Below are 15,814 nucleotides of genomic sequence, written 5' to 3'. Positions count from 1 at the left end.
CCGGTGTGTCAGACCCACCATACTTGCTCCGGACACTGCGAGAGGGCTGTACAAGCAATGATCACATGCACGGCACAGCGGACACGCCAGGAACCGCGGTGTTGGCCGTCGAATGGCGCTAGCTGCGCAGCATTTGTGCACCACCGCCATCAGTGTCAGCCAGTTTGCCGTGACATACGGAGCTCCATCGCAGTCTTTAACACTGGTAGCATGCCGCGACGGCGTGGACGTGAACCGTATGTGCAGTTGACGGACTTTGAGCGAGGGCGTATAGTGGGCATGCGGGAGGCCGGGTGGACGTACCGCCGAATTGCTCAACACGTGGGGCGTGAGGTCTCCACAGTACATCGATGTTGTCGCCAGTGGTCGGCGGAAGGTGCACGTGCCCGTTGACCTGGGACCGGACCGCAGCGACGCACGGATGCACGCCAAGACCGTAGGATCCTACGCAGTGCCGTAGGGGACCGCACCGCCACTTCCCAGCAAATTAGGGATACTGTTGCTCCTGGGGTATCGGCGAGGACCATTCGCAACCGTCTCCATGAAGCTGGGCTACGGTCCCGCACACCGTTAGGCCGTCTTCCGCTCATGCCCCAACATCGTGCAGCCCGCCTCCAGTGGTGTCGCGACAGGCGTGAAAGGAGGGACGAATGGAGACGTGTCGTCTTCAGCGATGAGAGTCGCTTCTGCCTTGGTGCCAATGATGGTCGTATGCGTTTTTGGCGCCGTGCAGGTTAGCGCCACAATCAGGACTGCATACGACCGAGGCACACAGGGCCAACACCCGGCATCATGGTGTGGGGAGCGATCTCCTACACTGGCCGTACACCACTGGTGATCGTCGAGGGGACACTGAATAGTGCACGGTACATCCAAACCATCATCGAACCCATCGTTCTACCATTCCTAGACCGGCCAGGGAACTTGTTGTTCCAACAGGACAATGCACGTCCGCATGCATCCCGTGCCACCCAACGTGCTCTAGAAGGTGTAAGTCAACTACCCTGGCCAGCAAGATCTCCGGATCTGTCCCCCATTGAGCATGTTTGGGACTGGATGAAGCGTCGTCTCACGCGGTCTGCACGTCCAGCACGAACGCTGGTCCAACTGAGGCGCCAGGTGGAAATGGCATGGCAAGCCGTTCCACAGGACTACATCCAGCATCTCTACGATCGTCTCCATGGGGGAATAGGAGCCTGCATTGCTGCGAAAGGTGGATATACACTGTACTAGTGCCGACATTGTGCATGCTCTGTTGCCTGTGTCTATGTGCCTGTGGTTCTGTCAGTGTGACCATGTGATGTATCTGACCCCAGGAATGTGTCAATAAAGTTTCCCCTTCCTGGGACAATGAATTCACGGTGTTCTTATTTCAATTTCCAGGAGTGTATATGAATGACCTAGTAGATAGTGTCGGAAGTTCCATACATCTTTTCGCGGATGATGCTGTAGTATACAGAGAAGTTGCAGCATTAGAAAATTGTAGCGAAATGCGGGAAGATTTGCAGTGGATAGGCACTTGGTGCAGGGAGTGGCAACTGACCCTTAACATAGACAAATGTAATGTGTTGCGAATACATTAAAAGAAGGATCCTTTATTGTATGATTATCAGATAGCGGAACAAACACTGGTAGCAGTTACTTCTGTAAAATATCTGGGAGTATGCGTGCAGAACAATTTGAAGTGGAATGATCATATAAAATTAATTGTTGGTAAGGCGGGAACCAGGTTGAGATTCATTGGGAGAGTCCTTAGAAAATGTAGTCCATCAACAAAGGAGGTGGCTTACAAAACACTCGTTCGACCTATACTTGAGTATTGCTCATCAGTGTGGGATCCGTGCCAGATCGGGTTGACGGAGGAGATAGAGAAGATCCAAAGAAGAGCGGCGCGTTTCGTCACAGGGTTATTTGGTAACCATGATAGTGTTACGGAGATGTTTAGCAAACTCAAGTGGCAGACTCTGCAAGAGAGGCGCTCTGCATCGCGGTGTAGCTTGCTCGCCAGGTTTCAGGAGGGTGCGTTTCTGGATGAGGTATCAAATATATTGCTTCCCCCTACTTATACCTCCCAAGGAGATCACGAATGTAAAATTAGAGAGATTTGAGCACGCACAGATGCTTTCACACAGTCGTTCTTCCCGCGAACCATACGCGACTGGAACAGAAAAGGGAGGTAATGACAGTGGCACGTAAAGTGCCCACTGCCACACACCGTTGGGTGGCTTGCGGAGTGTAAATGTGGATGTGGATGGATGGATGTATCACATGCTACCCCTCAGCTAGAGTGCCCAGTCCTTACACCCCCCCCCCCCCCCCCCTCACACACACACCCAAAAAAAAAAAACCAACATATTAATAACTCAGCTGCTACCATCCACTACGAGTACTTACAAAACAATATTTCATTCATTCACTCTCCTGAGATTGTATAGAAATATACCTGAATTATGTTTAAGATAAAACAAGTATTACCCATATCTCTTTGTCCTCCAAATTGGTGCAATTTTTTAAAAATTTTGACATAAGGAATATTTATTCTCACTGCGAAAGGCAACTAGTTCTGTGCACTGTACATGCCATTCGCTTTTCGTGTTAACAGTTTTATTAAGATTGTTGTTTTTGGGCGTGGCATTTTTGTAACCACTTGAGGTCCTGTAAAACTTACCGATTAAGTTTTAATTATTTGAATCGTGTTTACAGTTTTTAACTAGAACCAGGTCTTGTACTGTATATAGTATTGGAGTACCTTTTACCCTTTTCTTTTTCTTTCTTTGATTAAAGAAACTGTAATACTAATGCCTGACACAGGTTGGGTACACTCATTTTATATTGGTCATCAGTACATTTTAATATTAGTATCCTTCTGTTTGTCATCCTAAAAGCTCTACTGGAGAAACTTGAGTGACAGAGTGGGGCAGTTCATTTATTACCTTTTCCAAGTCCATTATTAGGTGCGCCCATTTAGAATCCTTGTTTGTGCAAGATGTCAGACACAGCATACCTAATTCAGCATCATCCTTTCTGCTGATAGATTAAGATGTGATTTACATTTTCCCAAGCTGGAAACGCCTTAAACTGTTTACCTTTATCAGATAGAGATTCTTAGGTCGTCCTACATGCTTGAAGTAATCATTCCTCAATTTAAATGTTATGCTGTTGGTTGTAGCTCTTTTTAAAGTATAAGATTCAGCTAATTTTGACCAGCACTATAAAATAGTGAAGATGTATGCCGTACCTTCCTGCCATGTATGCAGTGGACCGTGAAAGTCCACAGCCATAAATGTCATGATGCTTTTCGTATTGGTGGGTATAGCATGGTGTGTCTTCAGAGTTCGTATTTTTACTTCTGGCATGCTTCACAGGATCTCAATATTCTCTTAATTTCTCAGGGCATATTTTTAATATAATAGTATTTCCTCATATAAATTATGCATTTCTTGGGCAAAGAATGGGCACAGCCTAAGTCTGAGTACAATCTCAGTAATTTAATACTACTTTAAGGAATGCATAATAACCATTTGTTCTCTCAGTTGTTTTTGTGAAATAAGAGGCCTTTGTGGATCTTCCAGTGGGTATTATTCTCCTCCTGATTCTGCTTTGAATTATGTATATGTGCATTTAATATGTCATACTGGTACAGTGCAGTATTTAAATTGTGACAAAGTAATCTAATGTCCTTTTCACATTTATTTATTTTTAGGAAATATATTGCAAAATTGCCTCTATCCTGCACATCTTCATTTAATTGTAAAGGCTGTGGCCAGTGTGTATTAGTTTCTCGTATCCGTGTAATAAATCTTTAAATTTTCTAAGCAACCATACAATGACTAATATTTCCTTTTCAGTAATTGCATAATTCCTTTTCTAATGTGTTGGCATTCGACTTCTGAACATAACTGGGGAGTGATCTATTCCATGGCATGTTTGTCTCTCCTAAACCATAGTCCAAGGCATCTGTCGCCAAGTGGAAAGATCGGTCAAAGTTTGGGTGAATTAATAATGGTGCTTATGCCCAACTGTCCCTAATTCTATTGAATTCTATACTGAAATCTTGCATCCATTGGCAAGGTATGTTCTGTTTGAACAGGGCCATCATGTGTGGTGTGTTTAGTATGGCATTCAGAATACATTTCGTATAAAATCCTACAAGTTTGAGGATGATTTGAATTGTTTCTTATTTGATGGCTCTGGACACTGATCTAATTCACCCAGTCTATGTGGATCTGGTTTTATCCCTTCAGTATTCACTATATGGCCTAAAAATTTGACTTCACTTGTACCAAACAGTTGTTTTGAAAGTTTAATTGTTTTTCCTTGTGAGTGTAATCTAGTGAAAAGTTCAGTCTAGGCTCTGGATATGATCATTATATCATGAACATACATTCAAGTCTAAAAGTCTATAGTTTTATCTAAACCTCTGACAAACATTGAAACAGAAACTTTGAAATAATATGATCTTCCTTTGACAAGGAATGCAGTATATTTTCTTGATTCTATTTTTAATGGAATTTGCCAGTATCCAGCAGTAAAATTCATGGTAATAATGTATTTTGTTCCCAAAAACTTTGTTACTAAGTAGTGAAAGGTCTGTTCCTTTCTGACTCAAGTATTTTTTTAACTCTTTTCCCATCAAATGTCAGTCACACCAATCCATCATGTTTTTTAACCACAACCAACCGCTTGTTATAACAAGCGTCAGGATACTCAGAACGTTCCATGAAATGAGTCTACTAATTTCCTCTTGTTCTGACTCTTTTGTTGCTAGTTATTGAGTATGCCTTTACATAAAATTGCTCTGTTCTTTTATCTTTAATGAATAGACAAAATCTTTGCTGACTCCTGGCCTCATTGAGAAAATGTCAGTGTGTTTAGTGAGTAAGGTTGTCATATGTGCTTTCTCTTTTATTCCTAGCCCTGTTGTTTTACTCATATTGTAAATTGTGGTCCCTTTAGTTATTTGCACATTATAATAGTTTGTATCACTTTTGTCATAACCATGTAAAACATTAGGTTGGTTTATAAGTTTGTAGCGTTTTTGTTTTGCAGTTGGTATTCCGGTTGCTATGGGTTTATTTATCAATAGTAATTTTTTTATTTGTACCTCACTGTTTCTATCTGAGTTTATATATTGTCTTTTGTCATTTGTAGATAGTGAGTGGAGCTGTGGACACTAGAAAATGGAGCAATAAGTAGAGGAATTGGAGCATACCCAGCGTATTCTTCTGTTTGAGTTCAATAGAGGGTGACAGCACGGAGGTAGCCAGAAATATTTGCAGTTGTGTAAGGATAATGCCATGGGACAGAGCACGCCAATAAAATAGTTTTGTCCTTTTAAGGACGGTTGTTTTGACACTAGTTACTCTCCATGTTCAGTAAGACCTTCAGAGTTTGATGAAGATCGTTTAAACACCTTAATCCACAATGATCCACATCATTGTACTCAAGAACTGACAAATGTGATCATTCAACCATCATGCAATATTTCCATGTGATGGGCGAGGTTGAAAAATGGGGTGTTTGGGTACCAAAAGTTCTGAGCCAGAATGACAAAAATCAGCATCTCGCCAGATGTGCATCTGTGCTTGCTTGTCATCAGTTGGCTCATGAACAGCAACGACCATTCCTACCCTATATTGTTACTGGTGACGAAATATGGTGTCTTTATGCTAAAATAAGGAAAAGAAAGAAATGGTTGAGCCCAAATAAAGCAGCAACTTCCCGTACAAAGACCTGTGCACATCCACAAACGAAAATGTTATGCATCTGGTGGAGTAGCAGTGGTGTGGTGTATTACAAATTGCTTCCCCAAGGTGTAACCATGACTATTTGACATTTATTGTCAACACCTGAGATGTCTTGCAGATACAATCCAAGAACAATGACCAGGAAGACTACATGAAGTGATGTTACTTGTTGGTGATGCCCACCTACATTTCACTAGACTGACAAAAAACACTTTTCAGGAATTGGTTTGGGAAGTCACCCAGCACACACCTTATTGACCTGATCTTGTATCCTCAGAATTCTACCTTTTCCACTCTCACTCTCTATCGAATAACCTTCACAGAACTTCCTTTTTGGATGAAGATGTACTCTGGACATGGCTCAATGAGTTCTTCGCCTCAAAATTATGTGATTTCTTAAACTGCAGAATCTAAAAGTGTCCCCAGCATTGGCAGACTCTTGTAAATAGTGAAGAATAGTATATTATTGATGACTAAAGTCTCTGTTATGTGTCTTATGGAAGAACGTCATGATCTTATGCACTGACTCACTAGTTTCTACTATAAATGTGAACAAACTTGTTCAAAATGTAGTGTTACCATTTCATTGTCTTTCATATGAGGAAATATTATCTAGCCACTCTTAAAGTCTAGTTCAACTTTTTGGGGTAGTCAAATATATATCCCCTGACACTGAATTTTACTAAAAATCCTGTTTGTGCTGGTTTGCAAAAGGTTCCTGTGATTCCTTTTATTTTGAGTCCAGTTACTAGAAGCTGAAGGAACATATGCTGCATACTACTGTATTGTGTTCCAGAAAGTTCTGGTTTATCATGCACACATCACTGCCTCAGCCTAGTATTGTATTCACTGGCACGTTTCCTGTTGTGCCTTTAAGTGCATATGGACTATCAGAGTATCAGACCATTTGTGTGATTGAATTGAAGAGTTCCTAGATAACAGAACGCAGCATTTCATTCTCAATGGAGAGAAGTCATCCGAAGTAAGAGTGATTTCAGGTGTGCCGCAGGGGAGTGTCATAGGACCGCTGCTATTCACAATATACATAAATGACCTTGTGGATGACATCGGAAGTTCACTGAGGCTTTTTGCAGATGATGCTGTGGTGTATCGAGAGGTTGTAACAATGGAAAATTGTACTGAAATGCAGGAGGATCTGCAGCGAATTGACGCATGGTGCAGGGATTGGCAATTCAATCTCAATGTAGACAAGTGTAATGTGCTGCGAATACATAGAAAGATAGATCCCTTATCATTTAGCTACAAAATAGCAGGTCAGCAACTGGAAGCAGTTAATTCCATAAATTATCTGGGAGTACGCATTAGGAGTGATTTAAAATGGAATGATCATATAAAGTTGATCGTCGGTAAAGCAGATGCCAGACTGAGATTCATTGGAAGAATCCCAAGGAAATGCAATCCGAAAACAAAGGAAGTAGGTTACAGTACACTTGTTCGCCCACTGCTTGAATACTGCTCAGCAGCGTGGGATCCGTACCAGATAGGGTTGATAGAAGAGATAGAGAAGATCCAATGGAGAGCAGCGTGCTTCGTTACAGGATCATTTAGTAATCGCGAAAGCGTTACGGAGATGATAGATAAACTCTAGTGGAAGACTCTGTAGGAGAGACGCTCAGTAGCTCGGTACGGGCTTTTGTTAAAGTTTCGAGAACATACCTTCACCGAAGAGTCAAGCAGTATATTGCTCCCTGCTACGTATATCTCACGAAGAGACCATGAGGATAAAATCAGAGAGATTAGAGCCCACACAGAAGTATACCGACAATCCTTCTTTCCACGAACAATACGAGACTGGAATAGAAGGGAGAACCGATAGAGATACTCAGGGTGCCCTCCGCCACACACCGTCAAGTGGCTTGCGGAGTATGGATGTAGATGTAGGGAGAAGGGTTGGTTCACCTGTTCCTTAATTGGCAGTTTATTTTATTCTAAGATCTCGTCCATGACATTATTTGCACTATTGTATCTTATTAAATGTGAACTGATTAGATGTGGCCCTTTTTCATTTGCTTCTAGAGACTGAACGCTTCCTTGGAAGCCTATTGTTTTCCCATTCTGTATTGTTATATTATCATTATTATTGTTGTTTACCTCTCCATCTTGTCTTGATGTATTACACAATTGGTTCATATCACATGCTGTTTTGCATGTATGCTGCAGCAATGCCTTCAAACAGAAACTTTTTGATTGCCACTTATACATAGCCTTGTTTAATTAGGAGCTCCTTCACTCATGTACTTTGACATAAATTTGACCTCAACGTCATTATATATTTTCAAGTCATCTACTTTTAGCATGTCCCATTGTATTGTGTCTGCTATTGTATGACTTACCACAAATATAATTTTATTGTGGTGAGTCTAAGTGTCTGGCTACATAGTCTTAAAAGTTTTTAAAAATAACATAGGTTGTACATCACCAGATGGTCTAAAATTGGGAAATTTTTGATTTTGACTTTTGCTTTTAAAATATAGTTGTAAAACCCTCACATGAATTGTAATATAATTTATTTCTAGTTGACTCATCTTAAGGTCATTTTCTTTCTTCCTGACTTTTGCAGTCTGAGTTTAAGTATTGTTATTTATATGGGTTACTTGTGTGTTATTATTGGGGTGTTCAGTGTTATTCAGTATAGAAGTTCCTCCTATTGGTACAGTGGTGAACTATGAAATTGAATGATATTATAACGATATACTGCGTCAGTAAGTTCTTTTTCATGTTTTCCATTTTGAAATCATTGCTCCAGTTCATCAATCATTATCAATATCATATCTGTATTCCTATTTGTCACTTTCTGTAAGCTAGTTTTCATTTCTAGTAGTTCTGCTTCCAAAATATCTACTCTTTTAACTAACTCACCCTTTCTTAATTTAATAGCTTGTACAGGGAAGGCCAAATATCTCACGAAATAAGCGTCAAACGAAAAACTACAAAGAACAAAACTTGTGTAGCTTGAAGGGGGAAACCAACTAAAACATTCATATTTCTTTACATACTACATGAATATGTAATAAAAAATCGGGGTTCCTATTCTAGAAAACATAGTTGATATCCATTTGACCTATGGCAGCGCCATCTAGCGGGCCAACCATAGTGCCATCTGGTTTCCCCCTTCAAGCTAGTGAAGTTTCGTTCTTTGTAGTTTTTTCGTTTGATGCTTATTTCATGAGATATTTGGCCCAGTCGCTATCAATGGACCACCCTGTATATGTTCGAATTTGCTACATAGTTTATCTTCTACAATTTCTAGTTATATATCTATTTCTTCAACATGTTTGAATCCCATGTCTAATCTATGTTCCAAATGATCCATCCTACCATTGATTTGAGATGTGAGGTCAGACATTTTCTCCTCCATTTGATTGAACATGGTATCTGTTTTAGAAAATATATTATTGATTTGTTTGGTTAATTGGTCAAAATGTTGCATGAATGTTTACATAACTCCTTTGACTGTTATTTGCTTGTCTTTGAGAGGAAAATACTTTACTGAGGAAAGTACTAAAAATCTGTAAGTACCAATATTTAATTAATACCAATAAATGTCTACGTATGGATATTTTGTATCTTGTACACTTCCCATTAGTTAACTCCTGCAAAAGTTGTATATAATTGTTTGACACAATGTTACACATCACTGTTTACAGTATGACCAGACAGTTGTCTGTGTTCTAAACTGGTACTGTAACTGCTTATGCTAGTGCCCCAGTTGTTGGAGCAGTGTGTTGCAATGTGACATTGGACAACTAAGGGAGGGTTCTTGTTGAACGCTGCCAACCGCCATTGAGGTACATGTGGGTGTAGTGGTGGATGCACACATAATCACAACTCTTCTTGGTGTAGTTTAACTTGATGTTAGCATGGAAATATCCATTGCAGTTGATAATTAATCTATTAGAGATGATTGAGTTTAATCAAAGTAGTTATTTTCAGCTAAATACCCTAAATACCTCTTAGTGGCAGCTTCTTAATTCTTGTTTATGTGCCAGGCAATCTCATGTTTATTGCTGCTGCCAAGACAGATTTCTTCCTATTTCATGCATAATTAATTCCACGTGGTCAAATCTAACACACAGAACTAAATTTGGACTTATTATCACATTTACAATGTGAACATTTAGCAACTCAAATTCTTGGCATACAAAACATGATAGTTCTCTATTGACCCTTTCCTTCTTTCATACAGTACGTTCACAGAGAGACCTTGAACTGTTGTAAAGCTCAAGCTATGGAATTTCACCACGGTCAGGCTCCATGGCGATGTGCACAGCACTGCAGACTCCAAGGAATTACTGACAATGACATAAGCATATTGAATTGAAGTCTTTCATCACTGTGTGATGCTCTAGGGGTACCTCAAACATAAAATAACAAACAAACAAACCCAGAATCCTACTAATACATAACTAATAATATGGAAACCTATCTCAATGCCTTATATTTGAAACTATTCATGATTACTCAGTTATACCTATTGCCAAGGCTACTGTTGTTCTGCTTGTACCTCCATAGTATATTAAACACATTAGTACCCTTACAAAGTACTGAAACTACACTGGCCATCTGGTCTACAAATTGAGGCTATTGAGAAGTAACAGAATACATGCCATCAAGAGTATATGAACTTACCAGGATCACAATTAAAGTGTACTACTTGGTCCAGTAATCAGCTATATTGGGATCCAACATGCCTTGCCAAGTAGCTGGACAGGCCCAGTTATATGTCAACAAATGTTAAGCCATATTCACAACCTGTTGGACTTCATATACCAGCTCTAATAATTTAGACTTACAAGGTTGAATCATATATATACCAGAATTTTCGCCTTATGCGCCTTTCTGTAACTGGAGAGTGGTTCGGTATCTGCTCATTGTTGCTTTGATTTCCAGTGATTGCTCTCCACAGCTAGAATTTTGCCGTACTGTTTCTTTAGTTAGAATCACAGTGTTGTAGCAAGAGGTACCTTCGTCTTTTGCGCAACTCATTATAATCAAGTTTCTCACAACAGAGGGCATAAAATTGTGTGAAATTTTGAAAATACTTGCAGCACAGTTAGGGCACAGCACCCTGAAAAAGACTTAAGTGTACACGTGGTGTAAACAGTTTCTACAAGAATGAGAAACAGTTGAGACTGCAGCTCACAGATGTCACCTGAGAATCAGCATGACTGAGCAGAATATTATCATTTTTAGCCTGCCCATTCAAGAACAATCACCAAATAACAGTTATTGAAATTGCTGCTGAGGTTGGCATGAGTTACAGTAGTGCTCAAGTGATCATTACTGACAACCTTGAATTTCAGAAAGTGTCTGCAAGGTAGGTGCCTTGTCTTCTCACTGCAGAGCACAAATTTCATCGTATCAAGGTGGGCAAATGGCTACTGACACACTACCAAACTGAAGGGAAACATTTTTTGTGCCTGATTGTGATCTGCGATGAAATGTGGGTGCACCAGTACACCTTGGAATTGAAAAAAGCAGCATCGAATGCCACAAAAAGGATGAATCTGCACCTGTCAGAGCTAAAAGCCATCTCTCCATGAGGAAGATTCTTGCAACAGTCTTTTTTGATTTTAAAGGAATTAGTCTCATCAGCTTTCTTCATACTGTAGTTACGGTTACTGTGTACTATTGCCTACTTTTGGACCAAACAAAACTTGCATATCGTCAGAAAAAGGGCGCATTTCCAATCCGGAAAGTTATCATACTTCATGACAATGCTTGACCCCACTCAGCTGCTGGAACTCAACAAAAGATTCAGGAGTTGTTCTGGACCACATCAAACCATCCTCCCAACAATCTGGGCTTATCACTCTGTGATTTTCATTTGTTGGACAGTGAAGGAAGCAGTTGGAGGACATTGATTTGATGCCACTGTCAAAGTGTTCGTGTGCAAGTGGAGACTGTATAAAAAAAGTAAATTCATATATATGATTGCTTTCCCCCTATTCCCCCCCTCCCCCCCCCCCTCTCTCTCTCTCTCTCTATCTAAAGCTCCGATAAAAAAAAAAAAAAAAAAATTGTACTATCACTAACATCCATTTCAACTTTCAAATGGTTTCCATTTTTGTCAGTGTGCTGCTAGAAGAGTCTCTCAACAAAATTGGTGAGAAATTCAATGACATGACAGACTTAATGAGACACTGCCCTGTCTGGACATATTGCATGGGGGCTTAATTATTATTAAATTTGAAAATCATTTTTATTTTTCGTAGCTGTCTGTCCGTTTACGCAAGTCTCGTAAACGGTTGGCCCTGACTAGTATTATTACGCAATCTGACTGCATAGAACAACAACAAAGAATGAAATGAAAATTTTCATTAACACAATTAATTAATTAAGTCCCCAGCAACTATAAAACCTACGAAACCAAAGCACAAGTATAACTGTTCTGAGTGTGGAAGTATGACTCAACGTATACATCTGGCACGGTTCTTCTTCAATAAGACAAGAAATTTTAAATATCATTTATACTGAAGTAATTAAAAAATAGAAATACTATAATTGCGTAAGGAAAGCAGAATTACACTCTAATACAAGAACACAAGCCAGATGCTTTGTTGACTGAACCTGTAATGACGCATTATTTAAGACATTGAGATAATAAAAAGAAAAGGCAAAATTTTTTTTTTTTCTTTTACCTTCATATATTGACGAAAAGCACTCTAATCATTACAATATTTCCACACCGACTCGTTACTATCACATCTCAACAAGAACTTTTCAGTATCACATCTCAGCAAGCACTCTCTGCTACAAGTTCTCAACAAGCACTTTTCACTAGCACATCTCAACAAGCACTGACACTACGAGTTCTCCCCAAGCACTGCCAGCGGAGGCGGCTGAATAATACTCTTCGGCGCAATCTCTGGCGCTGTGGCTCAGTGTAGCCACCTTTCATATGCCCCTCCTCCACGGGCCAGAATTTGATGGTATTTTTGCCAGCATTGGTGGTGAAAATACCACCAAATTCGTCCACAAAAATACAGACAAAAATAAAAGATAATATTAATACCTAAATATCACATAATTAGTTAAAATTTTGGCTTTGCACTGACCTTTCAATAACCTAATATATAAAATACAGTAAGCAATACAAATTCTTTCATACATGTGACTTTACATAATAGTTGACACAATACACAAAAAATCAGTTTATACAAATGTTCACATAAATTGCTTTCAATGATTAGATCCAGCAGTAGTACCCAGCAATGGTCAAAAGGTGCAAACACCAACAAGTGACGTCATTTTAGTAGAAGCAGTTCCATCAGTGGCACCCAGTAATGTTGAGCAGGTGCAGACAGCAACAAGTGACATCATTTCAATAAAAGCAATTCCATCAGTTGCACCCAGCAATGTTGAACAGGTGCAGACACCAACAAGTGACATTATTTCAGTAGAAGCAGTTCCATCTGAGGCACCCAGCAATGTTGAACAGGTGCAGACACCAACAAGTGACATTATTTCAGTAGAAGCAGTTCCATCTGTGGCACCCAGTAATGTTGAACAGGTACACACAGCAACAAGTCACATTTCTCAGCAGAAGCAGTTCCATTAGTGACACCCAGCAATGTTGAACAGGTGCAGACACCAACAACTGACATCATTTCAGTAGAAGCAGTCCATCAGTGGCACCCAGCAATGTTGAACAGGTGCAGACACCAACAAGTGACATTATTTCAGTAGAAGCAGTTCCATCAGTGGCACCCAGCAATGTTGAACAGGTGCAGATAGCAACAAGTGACATTATTTCAGTAGAAGCAGTTCATCAGTGGCGCCCAGCAATGTTGAACAGGTGCAGACAGCAACAAGTGACATTATTTCAGTAGAAGCAGTTCATCAGTGGCACCCAGTAATGTTGAACAGGTACACACAGGAACAAGTCACATTTCTCAGCAGAAGCAGTTCCATTAGTGGCACCCAGCAATGTTGAACAGGTGCAGACACCAACAACTGACATCATTTCAGTAGAAGCAGTCCATCAGTGGCACCCAGCAATGTTGAACAGGTGCAGACACCAACAAGTGACATTATTTCAGTAGAAGCAGTTCCATCAGTGGCACCCAGCAATGTTGAACAGGTGCAGAGAGCAGTGCATAATATTCACTATCACTGATCACACTGTTCATCAGAGTTTATAAGCAGAAATTAAACATGTCCTAGTGGCACCAATCATGTAGGAAAAGTACAAGTAACAGTCCATAATATTCACTATCCTAATCACACAGTTCATCAGCAGAAATTAATCATTTCTAAGTGGCACCCATTATGTTGAAAAAGTGCAGGTAACAGTCCATAATATCCACTATCACTAATCAGACAGTTCAGGCATGAACAATAGTTTGAATACACATACAAATGCTTTTACACACTAAACATATAAATTCTAATAAACACACAAATGATATCAGATAATTGTCATATTAACTATTACAAATACTCAAATATCAGTAAACCTATAATATTTATGGGTGTCAGTGCAAGCCACAACAAACAAATAAAATAATATTTAGGAGATAGGTGGGTAGGATTAGGAAAGGAAAACACACAAAACACACTCACTCATCTTTCATCCACATTAAGTACTACTGAGTAATTGAATAGTGTTAACTGTGTAAATGCAATTCTGTCAAAATTTGATGTTCATCTTGTGTATCAAGTAGTAGTGGCAGCATTGTATAACAGTCAATAATAGTTAAGTCAACGTCATAGTCATCATGTCAAGACCAATGTTTGCCAAGCCAAATCAAATGTACTGTTGCTGAACAACTGCCAGTGAGCCAAGATATGCAAATACTTCCTCTCTCCAAAAAAAAAAATTTGTACTGCTTATTGATTTAACAAGTGTGTGTAGACAATCTTCCTTCTACTTTAGTGTTCTAGTCTGCTATCTTCATCCTCCTTGTTCCATATAGACCAACAAAAAAAATATGCACCTCACTTACTTTACCTCTTATCCACCAAAACTCCAATAATCATCAGCATCACATAATCTCAATACTTCAATAATACCTCTTACGTCGATACATATAAATCTTATCATCAATATCATTTACCTTACCTCTTGTCCACAAAAACTCCAATAATCATCAACTTCACATAATCTCAATACCTCAATAATACCTCTTCAATACGTCGACACATATAAACCTTATCGCCAATATCATTTCACTTCCATAACAACTCTTTCCTCTAGTCAGTCTCCTCGAACAAGTACAGATAAAATCCTAGTGCAAACCTCATCATCCCATACAATCCGAAGACACACTGTCAACACACAACCTCTGTGTAATCCGTCTGACCCAAATCTTCTACTCATTATAAATTATAAACAAAAGAAATGCATACATGACCTCTAACAGACTTAGTTCGAATAACTCTCAGTAATTAAGTACGATTACGTAGTGTGAATGATCATAATATTTCACAGTGTGTACACCACTTCAAGAATTATGGCAAACAGAAGCAAACGTGGAGTATTTCTTGTGTCAAGTGTCACTTCCTATTTCAATTGCTCACGAAAAATGCAGTGTAATAACTGTCAATGGTCTAAACCTAGTTTTGGTATGTCATGTCGTTAGCTTCCTTCCTATTAGCATACATTTATACAGCTTTCATAAAACCTCCAGCTCATGTGACTTCTATAAAGTTTCTTGTACTAATGTCGTTTATGTCGAATTATAGCAGTTCATTCTCCTATCTTAAAAATATAAGGCACTGAGCGTAAGCAAAACATGTAATAGCGAGTAAATATACCAGTAGAGAACAGAATGTCAACAAGTGGATGCAGCACAATTCTTACAACGAGGCTCTGCCAAGTGAACAATCTATAATTAATACAATAGTGTGACCTACACTCTATGTTCGTACACAGTATATCAGCATTTCCATATACCAAATTAAAGAGTAGTTATGACAACAAAACAGAAATGTGTAAATATGCAATCCATAAGCAAGGCAGCAAATATGTTATCTAACATAATAAACAGGTTATTAGCATCATATCAGCATAAGCAAATAAATGTTCATATGTAATCTTAATA

The 15,814-nt window shown here is 39.4% G+C and overlaps 1 protein-coding gene across 4 annotated transcripts in view; it reads left to right on the top strand.

Moving 5' to 3' along the window:
- LOC126412744 (katanin-interacting protein-like) overlaps positions 1-15,814 on the top strand; it is a 354,094-nt gene that overhangs the window by 325,349 nt on the left and 12,931 nt on the right. The window contains exon 14 of one of the 4 annotated variants that reach the window (XM_050082484.1): positions 5,152-5,338. The exons of the other annotated variants lie outside the window; for them this stretch is intronic. Within the exon in view, the coding sequence (XP_049938441.1) occupies positions 5,152-5,196 (45 nt within the window). The 3' untranslated portion in view covers positions 5,197-5,338. Of the gene's footprint in view, positions 1-5,151; positions 5,339-15,814 lie in introns of those variants that run through there. 4 annotated transcript variants of the gene reach the window in all.

This window comes from Schistocerca serialis, chromosome 7, assembly GCF_023864345.2.
Source record: "Schistocerca serialis cubense isolate TAMUIC-IGC-003099 chromosome 7, iqSchSeri2.2, whole genome shotgun sequence".
Lineage (NCBI taxonomy): Eukaryota > Metazoa > Arthropoda > Insecta > Orthoptera > Acrididae > Schistocerca > Schistocerca serialis.
Note: the sequence above shows the minus strand (reverse complement) of the source record. Positions and strands in the feature narration are given on the sequence as shown.